The following is a 12,815-nucleotide window of genomic DNA, read 5'->3' as shown; positions in this document are numbered from 1 at the left end:
CTGGTGCTATTTACTTATTTCATACAGAAAGACAAAGTAATGGCAGCAAGATATGATTCCATGTTCTTTGATGCTTGGAAATCCTTTGGCTTATGTTCCATGACGTCTCAGGGACAAGGTCAGGAGGGGGGGGGGATGCATTTCGGGAATGACAGTCAAAGGGCCATTATATATATATATATATATATAGAGAGAGAGAGAGAGAGAGAGAGAGAGATCATGACAGCAGTATAAACTATGAAACAACAAAAAAATTAATCATGAGATCCATAACAACAATATTAAGTATTAAAGTATTTTATTGTTCAATTTTAAAATTAAAAAATAAAGTTGTTAAAGTAACCCAAAGTCTCAGACATCAATATACAACAATCTATGAGACTAAGCCTCTTTTAGGCTATCAATATCCAAAGATTTAGAACCATCTGTGTCACTGTCACTCTCTACTTGAATTGGATCATCCAACAGTAGCCCAACCATGTTGCACCTCCTCCTTGTCAATCTACCTAACATCTTCGGGATCAACATCCCAATGTGTTGTTGGATTTTGTCGATACTCAGTAGTCTGCTAATCCTGAAGTCTCAAGGGACTATGAATAGCAACTAGTTTTTCAACTCATTTCGAGGTAAGCTTGTTTCACTTAACGGTCGATGAAGCCATACCTGGATCAATTCCTCTCTACAGCAGAGGAACTAGCAATTTGTGAGAGTAAATGAATAGAAAGTTGTTTCAATTCTGGTGTGTCCTCATGAAATATTCACCATCCAATGGGTTTTTTTGTGCAATAGTGGCCCAATCTGTCCTAGACTCTATTTTGCTGAATGTAGGACCTTGAAGATAGGAAAACTGAAGCAAATGCTCTCAAAGTATGATTGCCTCCTTGGTTCTATACATTTTGCAAGGGGCTACCATAAGCCCCTCCATCACCTCATCATCCTCAAAAGGAAGCATTTGGCCAGGTCTAGGTGCACACCACTTCGATTAAGAGCATAAGCAGCTATATGAAGAGGGGTGTTCATTGTGTTCCACCTCTATGATAATAGGCCTAATATGCTCCTCATAGGAGTGCAATCCAAGGTCCTTGTTACAAATTGCTTGCTTCATTTGATCAAGCATGCTATAAAAAATCTCATAGATCTCTCAAAGACTAGGAGAGTTTGTATCTACATACCTAATTACCCCCACAATAGGTGATATGATAGAGCAAATATAACCTGCAAGCAACATTTAAAACATTAAAAATTAAAAATTATGACATTAACACTATTAATAATGAAAAGTTCAAAATTAAATTTTAAATAAAATGTTAAACAAAGTACAAACTCAAACAATTTTTCTTAGCGAATATTGGACCACCAAGTGTCATTAAGCACTTTTTCTCTCACTACCTTCCCTTCTATCTTTGATTGAGCTCACTTTTCCTAGTCTCCACAAACAACCATGGATTGTAGAGCATCCTACAACTCCAACATCCTCTCCAACAAAATTAAAAAACTAGCATATCTGATCTCAACTAGTTTGAGGAACTCTTTCTTGGGACAAGACCGGAATAGTGCAAGCTGAGTGTGGTGGTTACATACAAACATTTGTATTCTCTAGCCTTTGCCACTACAAACTTCACCCAATCTATTTTGCCAATGTCTTCCAAAGCATTATGCAAAGCATGCACACAAGGAGTCCAAAATATATGTTTCTAAGTGCTCTCAAACATCAAACCAGCTAACTTAAACACAAGTTGAATCTGTAACAACCTGCAGAACATTAGAAAACCCAATCTCCTCTATGGCTTCCTTCAAAATGGCAAACTAGAAATCAGCATCTTTACATTTTGCCAGTTTTAATCCATGTTTGTCTCATCTCCTCCATCAACGTTTTCACTTTGAATATTGTTTGTCAATGAGGGAGGTACACAGTCTATGTTCTCCAAGGGGAGCATAAGAGGGTCCAATTGCTATGTATATATATATTGGCATAAAAAAAATTGGCCACTAAATCATCAGCTTGCTCACGTTTTTGCATATTCATTAACTATATCATTGCATTTTTCTCACTTGCAGCTAAAGTGGCCTTCCTCTTCCCTCTATCACAACTCTCTCCAATTGATACATTGGAATAGGGATGCAAATCAGTAGATGACCATTTCTTATTGTGAGTTGAACCAATGATTTTGTCCTCACTTACTCCAACTAACTTTACCATTTCAACTTGCTATTCCAATGTTATTTCCTCACAAACTCTTTTAACACCATGTCCACTCTCATCCAATATAAAGGTTCCAACCTTGGTATAGCTCCCATGGTAATCAGTGTTGCAAACTTGACATAGCCAATGCATGTTGCCCCTTACATTTTTTAAAGGAAGCCAAATGCTAAAGCTAACGAGAGATAATGCAAAAAATTCTTAAAAACCCTTAACTGCTATAGATTATATAAACACATACAAGATGAAATAAAACTATAACATGAGATATACATGGGAAAAACCCACACTCCAAAAGATAGAGCTCAATTGTATTATTAACAACAACCAATTGTTACAATGCAATGCACAGAGCCTATGTTTGCAGGGGTAATTGCAACAATGGAGAAATCTAGAGAAAATCCCAGCACAAAATAGATTCTTAGAAGATATCCAACCTATCATACAAAATACACTAAGAAGCCACATATTTATAGAGCTCAACACAAGTAAAAAATGCCCATGGATTCCAAAATCAACTCCAACACCAAAGAGGTAAGTGGTATTAAAAACAACTTGCCATTTCTATGATATGTTGCACATAGCAACTTTCCAAAGTACTAACGCTTAACTCACCTATAATGGTCACCTTGCCATATGCAACACCTACCTCACACTACTTGTCAAAAGTAAACTCCATAAATACAAGTTGCCAAACAAAACAATAACTCTTCATAACTATTCCACCGAACTAGTAATCATCATAGTAAATAAAAGAACCGTAATAGTTCCAACATAGCAACCTATGACACTAATTCCCTAATTTTTAGGACTTCCAAAGTGGGTGCAAAATAAAATAATTAAATAAACATGTTAGGACTCTAAGGTTGAGACACCTTGACAAGCAAATTAGTGGCAAACCGAAGCAATGGTTTCTAAAGGTTGAAAGGGCTTTGCAAATTTTTGAAGAGAGGGTGAAGAGCATGCAAAATGATCTTGTGGAATAGAAGCTAAGTTTGGATTTTCAAAATTCAAAGGAGGGTCTACCAATATTCTATTGATTGGCACTACTATTGCTACTCATTTTTAGTTTTTTTTTTTTTATGATTGAAAGTCTGAAACCAAATCACTGAAAATATTTTTCAATTTATAAACTTAACTAAGCAGCTAAAATTTTAGAAAACTAAAAATTAAATGACATACCTTGGCTGTAGCTTCAAGTTTGCATTTGATACGTTATTCCAGGATTGAAGCTTTTGCGAAATGCAGCAAAATGTAGGAGAGGTGTCCAATCTCACCTCTAAATCTCCCTTCCTCATCCCTACAACAATGTTGAAGCACCTAAACCCTGCTAAAAACCCTCATGGCAAGTCGGAGCACACAACAAACAGCAAAAAAAAAACGAAATGAGCTTATTTTTTGGGGCTTTTGGAAGTATTTTAGGGTTGTAAAGTGGCATGGGAGGGATTGAAGGACCTCCACACCACTTTAGAACCATTAATTTTTTTCCAACTGTCAAATTGCTTAGATGCCACAGGGGACACCTGGCCATCCTCGAAATGGTCGAGGGACATCTCGATCGTCCCCGCCCGTACTGGGGGCCAGGCATCCACAACCATTTACAAAATGTTTCTTGTGGATTTCGCAAAGTTGGTGGGACAATAAGGGACACCCCCTAATGTCCTGCCATCCCCGAAATGCCATGTGGGATGGGAGCATAGGCTCTGAGGGTGGGAGGCATCCCCATGTAAGCTTGCCTTTGGCATGTATAATGACACTTACAAGATGATATTTTGAAGGGTGCACACAAGAATGTGAGAGAAAGAGTTAGAGAGCTTAGTTGGTTGCAGGAGCAGAATTCATTTGGCACCAAGAGGATTGAGTGAATTTAACAATAGAAAAATTAATCTAAATGCTTTCTTTGTAATTACTTGTGGCCAAAGGATGGATGGAAAGTTGACTGATTGCCACCTCAATCTCATTTTCCCCACCTCTGGGTTTCCATGTTAAAGAATTATGCTTGTTTCATGATATTTTCGTCTTTGTTTCATGCAACTACAGTACTGTTTCATGTTCAGCAACTCAAAGAACATTAACTCCGACACTTTTTACATTGTAATTTCTGTCAGTTTGAAGTGTAACTCAAGTGGCGCAGCATATACATCTATAAATTTCCAAGAACCATTAAAACTTAAGAGATTACAGATCAGGTTTTTAATACCCCATTGCATCTTAAGAAACTCAACTCTGCAGAAAATCACAAGGTTAAAGGTTTGGTTTGGTTTACATTTCTCCCATGCTTTTGCATTTGCTGTGGTGCCAAATACAGAGTTTTCTACTGCAATCACTATCTATCCATAACCTCGGTCTCCCCATTCAGAAGTTTTATTTTTGATGTACAGTCATCATAAATAGGTAGTTTGAATGTAGGTTTTGCAATATTCAGAATATTCTAAAGCTACAGAACTGATAATGCTGTTGAAGAATTTTAGAGCAAACTTTTTATCCAACTCCATTTGTAGTTTCCTATTCGTGTCCTGATATGATTAGATGAGTAGATGGATGATAATCTTTGAAATCACAACATTCTCCTAACTTCAAAGATGTTTAAGCTAGATTTGTTACCTTTAATAGAGGAAAATATTTGCAAAATTTGCAATTATATGCCTGAGTTTTTCATATTATGTGTGTCTACTAACTGTAATGAGCTTGACTACACGCCCTTAAATGGTACTATACAATAGGACCACGATGATATCAGCTTTCTCCTATTCTTTTGATGAAGGACCTTTCTAGATGAACAGCTCTCTGGAAATTAATCAGATAAAAAGCAAATGGATAAGTTCAATGATGTGGTTCAAACTTATGCAATCAAGGATAGAAGGCCAAATGAATGGCAACCTTCTTGCATCAACACCACACAACTTGCCCTGTTAGACTCAACACAATGGCTAGACAACCCACACACCATATAATTTTTAAACACACCCAGTTACACCTTTAATGAATTAAAATTCTTTGGTTTTGTATGCAACTTTAAGACACCAAAATATACATTTGTTTTGCTGATTTGTAGACACACCCGAGAAGCACATTTGTTGACATATACCTGATTGTAAACACACCCAATAGACACCGATTTGCTGATGGAAATCAGATTTCAACTTTAGAATACTCACAACATCATTTGCTGATTTTAATCAGATTTTTTTATTTCAGCAATGTACATAAACTTGATTTTTTTATTACACAAATCATGGGAACATCAGATTTCTTTGTCTTACAGAACACACCCAAACAATAGACCCAATCCCACAAGTCAAAATGCAGCAACTCTACACAAGCTTGGGGAAACTTTGACAGAGATTCCACTGGTGATAAATCCACTTTTAACTCTACAAAGAACTACAAGACTCGAACACAACCTGCAAAAAGAAACCAGAACCCACAATTCAACCCTGCAATGTCAAACCAAGCAACAACCATTGCAAAGCAAAAACAATCAGTACCCCTTAGTCTCAACCCCACTAAGTATTCTCTATTCTCTCATCTAAAGCTTCAATGACCTGTATCAATGAAGAACTCTTCTAATCTTCAACCTGCAATAAAATCAATCAAGAAGCTAACCCCCTACAATCCCAAACAAGCAAATTTATGCTTCTCCTCCAAGTGTAGTGCTGCCAAATCAAGATATGGGTCCTTTTTGGTCAAGATTGTAACTTCCAAAGCAATAATTACTTCAATATGGTGCCCAAATGAAGGAGCAATCATCCCTCGATTAAATTTAACTCCTAACCAGTTAAAAATAACTTGGTGGAGAGTTCTCTTCCACATGAATAATAAAGTAATACTTAAACATGAATCTACATGCAAAAAAGCACTCTATTTCCAAAGGTGATCTAGACAAGTCAAAGCTGCCCCTTAACTCCTCCATGACATGTCATTAGATGCTCTTATAAATATTAATAATTCTCATATGTAACTTGCCTTGTAAAGAAGTGACCTTAACATATTATAGTCAAGCCAACATATTTCAAGGGGGAATCTCCAAGATTTCCACCAAGTGGGGTTCCCAAAAGAGAGACAAATCCATTTGAATTTGAATATTTGAAGAGATGAGGTTGCCTCTAACATCAAAAAACACTAGTTTAGATTTAGAATATCATGGAACAAAAATCATTTTACCATGATACTGATTTCTTGACCCTTGAGATGCTCCTGCATCTCAAAATATCCCTCGCCCCATATATTAAAGGGAATTTGAATAATAAGCCTTTCAAAATTTTGTGCTGGAGGTGATTCAAATGTAAACTTCAAGTGTATCTCCAATTATTTCGTCTGGATGCTGTTTTCTTTGTTTCTCAGCTAACTAAGTGAGGTGCTGAGTTTTCCTCGAGCCTTTGACAGATTCAGTAACATTGTCATTCCATACCTACAAGAGCTAAATAATGAAAGAGGTTAGCACCTTTTCATTTGTTATCAGAAACACTCTCAAGAGGAAGAAAACTTACCTTTAAAGAAATGGAAGCAGTTGGCATCTCTCGCAACCAGCTCTTTCTCCACACAATATATGCATTGCTGCAGGGGGGCACTTGCTTCACACATGAAAGTGGCTCCTACAAAACTAAATAGAAGTCCCAAGGTTGAATTGATAAACATGATGAACTTTGCTGCATCATGGCACTTGCTACACTAATGAAGTTGACTCTTAAACACCTTGCTTAATAGCAGTCCAATATTTGGATTGATAACCCTGAAGGTTGAAATCAATCATCAACCATAACTCTGAAGGCAGAAAATGTTTCACAATTCATTATTCTACATCATGTGCCAAGGAAAACACATCAGGCACATACCCTGCTGCCTTCATTTGCCTATGCAAACTTGCAAGCAAGGCATAGATTTTTTCTGTTTGCGAGTGTGATCTATCTCCAACAATAAAAGTGTGCACCCTATTCTTGATCTCAATCCAGCTGCATCCTGGCTTCTTCTTTATTCCCCTTTGTCTCATCAAAATTCTCACTTTTGCAACCTCATCCCATCTATTAACCATTGCACAAAGGTTTGATAGAGCTACATATGCAGCTGCATTCTGAGGTTCCAAAACAAAAAGGTGCTCCGCAGCAAATTTTCCTAGCTCCATGTTTGCATGGATTTTGCAAGCACCAAGAAGGGCCCCCCACACAACAGCATCGGCTTCACATGGCATATTGCAGATCAAGTTCTTTGCTTCATCAAGGTGGCCGGCACGACCAAGAAGGTCAATCATGCAGGCATAATGATATGCCGTTGGTGAGATTTGATAATCTTGGCTCATGCAGTGAAAATAATGCCAGCCTTCAATGACTAGGCCTGCATGGCTGCATGCAGTCAGAACATTAATAAATGTGATGTCGTTAGGCTTCACACCTAACTGTTGCATATGCTCAAAGAGTCTAAGTGCCTTATTTCCACTTCCATGCTGGGCATATCCTGCAATCATTGCATTCCATGAGATTGTATCTCTTTCCTGCATTTTGTCTAGCACTTGACGTGCATTGTCAACATCTCCACATTTCCCATACATGGATATAAGTGCATTGCTTACAAGAACATCCAAATCAAATTCTTTCTTAATAATGTATGCATGGACCTGCTTACCCTTCTCTAAAGCTGCTAGGTTAGCACAGACACCAAGAATTCCAGAAAAGGTGGATTGGTCTGGAGTTACAGCAGCCTGATGCATTTGAAAGAAGATCCCCAGAGCCTCTTCACATGCATATACAGCAGTCATGGCATTCCATGTAATCAAATTTCGGTTGGGCATATTACTAAAAACTTGGATTGCATCTCCCATCCTCCCATTATGGAGATATGCTGTAATCATGGCATTCCCTGTGACCACATTACGTATAGGCATTCTGTCAAAGAGTAGTTGCGCCTCTTCAGTTCTCCCATTTTCGGCATATCCTGTAATCATTGCAGTCCATGAGACCACATCTTGTTTTGACATTCTGTTAAATACTTTGCATGCATCATCTATTTTTCCATTTTTTGCATACATTGTAATAAGAGAATTCCCAACAGAGAGATATGAATCAAATTTCTTATTGATGATGAGGGCATGAACCCGTTTGCCTTGTTCTAATGCATACGAATTGGCACATACACTGATGACACTTGAAAAGGTGGACTCATCTGGCTCTATGCCTTCACATTGCATTTGTATAAAATGTTTCAATGTAACATCAACTAGCCCATTCTGAGCACTTCCTGCAATCATTGCATTCCAGGAAACCACATTTCGTTCAGGCATTTTATGAAAAAGTTGTTCTGCATCATCAATATTTCTATGCTGCAAATACCCAGTAACCATAACAGACCATGTGACCGTATTTCGAGCGGGCATTGTGTCAAACACTTTGCACGCATCGTTCAAGGTTCTGCCTTTGGCATACAAGTCAATAAGAGTACTCCCCACATGGACATCCGAATCATATCCCATTTTGATGATGTATCCATGGACCTGATTTCCTTTTCTTAGATCAATTAAACTTGCACACGCCTTCAGAATACTCACACAGGTGGACTGATTTGGTTTCTTCCCATTCCTCTGCATTTCCTCAAAAAGTGACAGGGCTTCCTCATCAAGACCATTCTGAATATAACCTGCAATCATTGCATTCCACGAAACCACATTTTTCTCAAACATTCTATCAAACAGTTGGCGTGCATCATCTATCCTATCATTTTGTGCATATCCCGCAATCATAGCCGTCCACGAAACAACATCTTGGTCATGCATATTACCAAATACAGAGCATGCCGCATCCACATTCCCACATTTAGCATACATATCAATAAGAGCATTTCCTACAGCAACACCTGACTCAAATCCCATCTTGATGATTTGACCATGAACCTGCAATAGGAAACATTGGTTTATTCTTCGTCAAATGTCTAATTTTGCACATAGTTTTCAAAACTTAGTTCCATCAATTAACAATTGTTCCAAACTATTTAATATAAAATGAACATTGCATTGACAAAATCTCCAGGCGTAAAATGTACATTCATAAGTCCTCCAAAATATAAAATGTACATAGCGCTCATAAGTTCTCCAAATATCAAAAATAAAATGTACATTAAGTTGATAGATTTTCCAAAATTCACAAAGGTATTACCAATAAAATTAATGGTTTTCGTCAAGAAACAACCTAAAATGCTTATAATTATGTTTTCCAAATTAATTCACCACCTATTTCACACTTGTAAACAAAAATTGTTTTCTAAAACTTTCCTCCAACCTGCAAGCCATGCTCCAAAGCTTTTAACCCTCCGCAAATGCCGATAACATTCGAAAGCGTAAAGTGGTTGGCCTTCACGCCCCCAACTCCCATATGATTAAAAAGTTTAATAGCCTCCACACCATACCCAGCCCGCCCATACCCCGCAATCATCGCATTCCACGAAATTACATTTCGCTCAAGCATTTGGTCAAACACTTGGCGTGCATCCTTACTTCTCCCACTCTGCGCGTATCCTGCAATCAAGGCAGTCTCGGAAACCACATCCCGTTTAGGCATTTTGTCAAACACTTGACGTGCAAAATCCAAACTCCAGCATTTCACATACATTATAACAAGCTTATTATACCCAAAGGATTCCTCCTCAATTCCACTTAAAATCATGTGGGCGTGCACAATTTTTCCCTCTGCCAACGCTCTCAAATTACCACAGACTTTTAACAACAAAACATACGCGTGTCTATCGAGCCTCGTTTCAAATTTATCCATTCTCAAAACCACATCTAAGGCTTCTTTCAACTGCTCGTCTTCACACAATTTGTGCAAGTTTTCACTGAGTTTTCCAAATGGCAAGTTTTCTAAAAAACCCATTCGTTTTTCTTTTGCATTCTCTGTTTTTCCAATCCTTGTTACTGTGTTTAAATTTTGTTTGACTCTCTGCAAATGCTGTATATGTTGTTTCAATACTCTCAATGGTTTTGCGAATTTTTTTGGTGTCTCTGATAAAGAAGAGACGAAGAAGCGTTTAATCATATCTGTAAGTGATCAAACATACAATTTTCTGGAGAGTAGTCACCTCTGGTTTTCATTGTACCAGAAACGAAAACCGTAAATCTGCTCACAATAAATTCATCCCTTTTGTAACAGTAGATAAGTTTTAGGTTTGCTATTAAAAATCCTAGGACCTTTTACTCGTATACATTTGTGCTGTAAGAATTTAACTTCATAAACAAATTTTAGTTTTGTGTTTCCATAGTTACTGATGGTGAACGGAGATCGCAGTTTAAAATTCTCGGAACTGGCTATGCAGGCACGGAAATAGTCAGAGATTTACATGTATTTCTGGTTTCATGTCGACGTGCTCTATTGTGATTCCACTCCACGACGATGAATCGATTTTTATTTATTTATTTATTTAATTAATTTATTTATTTTTAATAAAGGTGAAATTAATATATAAAAGAATACCAGTTCAATAAAATGGAACTTAATGGGAAGAACGAAGTTCATACTAAGAAGCGAAATTTTCCTGTATTGTATAAATAATTAATTAATAATATATTATAATATTTATTTTTACTGTCACAAAAGCTAAAACTCTTGTGCTTATAAGGGTTGTGTAGCCTACCTACTTAAATTTTCTTAATGTTTGAGGGTTATACGTGTGTTAAAAAAACGAGTGTGCATAATTTGGTCAAAATGAACATGTGGTATGTTAACACACATAGACACAACCAAACAAGAATATTATCATTCAGTTTACCATTCATTGAATTTGTTTATTATTTGACAAGAAAATGAGATGTTACAATATAAATATGTTTAGAGGTGACATAATATAACAATTGAAGTTATAATAGAGTTGTATTTGATACTTTATTTTGGGTAATATAATAATTTTGCATTCTTATGGGTTATGCATTCATTATTACATATTATTTTGAAAAAAATATAATACTATTGGGAAGATATATGCCCTAAGATATAATCTTGAATTTGTATAATTTTTGGATATTTGTGCTTTTACCATACTGATCCTATTAGTTCTCTACCTCATCTCAACTTGGTTTGTCACAAAAATAAATAATTGTAAAACTGACAGAGAAAATAATGGAAAGAAATGGTGTTTATCTATTTTAAGGTTCATGCCTAGTGGTTCACAAAAACCCATAGCAATATCATAATTTGACTTGCTGTGGAAAATACCTCCTACTTATCTTATAAAGTTGTTAGTCAAGAAAAAGAAAAAACTATGACGAAATTTAAACTTATGGTTGAAGAATTTGTTTTTTAAAGTTAAGATAATTTTCATGGTGCATGCTATTAGGATGGTATTGGGTTATTTGTTTCTCACCATAGTTCACAAATATCATGTCAGTATTGATATCTCATCCATTTTTATTTCCATGCTATTAGAGGCGAGGGATTCAAAAAAGGTGGTTAGGGCAATTATGATGGTTCAAATCAAATCAAGCTAGAGATTGGGGCTTGGTGGGGTGTTGGTTTATGTTGTGTTTGGTGTGGGTTTTCCTTTTGGAAGTTACCGTTAGCCAAGCCTCAACATTGATACATCTAGTCATTGGATTCTTTTTTATCAATTGGAATGTGTCACAATATAGACATCAAATACATAAGTAGTTATCTTGTTACAAGTGAATCTTGCAACCTTATCATATGTCTTACTCCACTGGTGAGATACCTTCTCTACTACACCAACTCACTCTTCTGCTACTCTCTTTTGCTGCTTAACTGTCGGTGAACTCTACCGGTACACTTATCCTCTTATTCTTCTCCGCTGGATCTCCACCTTACTCTATGCTCTTCACCGGTACAACACTGCAAGTTCTTTGTCTACTTTCTCTGCAGTCTCCTTCACTTCTACTCTGCCTGTATGAACACTATCAATTCTTCTCTCCTGTCGATTGAATGCTTCAACCAGGTTCTCCCTTACTCTCACTCACTTCTCAGATGCTTGTTAAGCACTTTGTTGGTTTTCTCTTACAGGTAGAAGTATCACCCTTCGCAATAGCACCATATTCTTCTATTACAGCCACACCTAACAATGTCTTTTGCCTTCATCTTTATAGACTGGTTTCCCGCCAAAAGACAATTTCAAAAATCAGGCAATTAGGGTTTCTTCACCACCCTCGAGGTAAACCAAATCCAATCAGATCATGTCTGATCTGATCTTTCACATAGCTAGTCTACACAACTTTGCCATTTACATACCTCTTGGATCACGCCTTCCATCTCTGGTGATCTACTTTTTATCCTAAGAACAGATCTCTTGGTCAAAACACACAAGATCCGTCGTGATGTTTCCTTCATTGCCTTGATCTCCTCAATCGCTCTTAGTTGGCTCCTAGTTGTCATTTAGACCTCAATCCACAAACCCCTGCAACAATCTGCAATATGTCCCATGATTTGTGGGACCTTCTATTAATGTCGACCAACTCTACACCTACCCCATCGATGTACATTCCATCTTTATCTGATGCAGGTTTGCCACCTCATGCACGTTTTTCATTTCATCCTCTCGTGGAATCACTGTCGGTATCCACCTCATCACACTATCTTGTCAGTTCATGCCTAGTCATCGAACATCCAAATAACCGATTTCATCTACCGAT

At 37.1% G+C, this 12,815-nt stretch overlaps 1 protein-coding gene across 5 annotated transcripts; it reads right to left on the bottom strand.

The window, feature by feature from the left end:
- Window positions 1–281: 281 nt before the first annotated feature.
- Window positions 282–10,528, bottom strand: LOC131057153 (pentatricopeptide repeat-containing protein At1g09410, mitochondrial). 5 transcript variants are annotated; one of them, XM_057991334.2, is made up of 4 exons: window positions 9,466–10,528; window positions 6,691–9,080; window positions 6,365–6,611; window positions 282–1,215 (listed from the first exon to the last, which is right to left on the bottom strand). In XM_057991334.2, the coding sequence occupies exons 1-2, from the start codon at window positions 10,216–10,218 to the stop codon at window positions 6,993–6,995; spliced, it is 2,841 nt and encodes a 946-aa protein (XP_057847317.2). In that variant the 5' UTR covers window positions 10,219–10,528; the 3' UTR covers window positions 282–1,215; window positions 6,365–6,611; window positions 6,691–6,992. The 5 variants fall into 5 exon arrangements, with proteins under 5 accessions (XP_057847317.2, XP_057847318.2, XP_057847319.2 ...); XM_057991336.2 differs by lacking the exon at window positions 282–1,215 and having other exon boundaries at window positions 6,118–6,611; window positions 6,691–7,651; window positions 7,820–9,080; XM_057991335.2 differs by lacking the exon at window positions 6,365–6,611.
- Between the last annotated feature and the right edge of the window lie 2,287 nt (window positions 10,529–12,815).

Source organism: Cryptomeria japonica, chromosome 1 (assembly GCF_030272615.1).
Source record: "Cryptomeria japonica chromosome 1, Sugi_1.0, whole genome shotgun sequence".
NCBI lineage: Eukaryota > Viridiplantae > Streptophyta > Pinopsida > Cupressales > Cupressaceae > Cryptomeria > Cryptomeria japonica.
The sequence above is the reverse complement of the archived record's forward strand: the minus strand, read 5'-3'. Positions and strand labels throughout refer to the sequence as shown.

What these genes read in the sequence shown, in the direction of transcription:
- LOC131057153 (XM_057991334.2), bottom strand. Translation starts at nt 10,218, where the DNA reads ATGATTAAACGCTTCTTCGTCTCTTCTTTATCAGAGACACCAAAAAAA. An exon ending in CTTTGGAGCATGGCTTGCAG is followed by an intron (nt 9,081 to 9,465) that starts GTTGGAGGAAAG and finishes TTCCTATTGCAG; the next exon opens with GTTCATGGTCAAATCATCAA.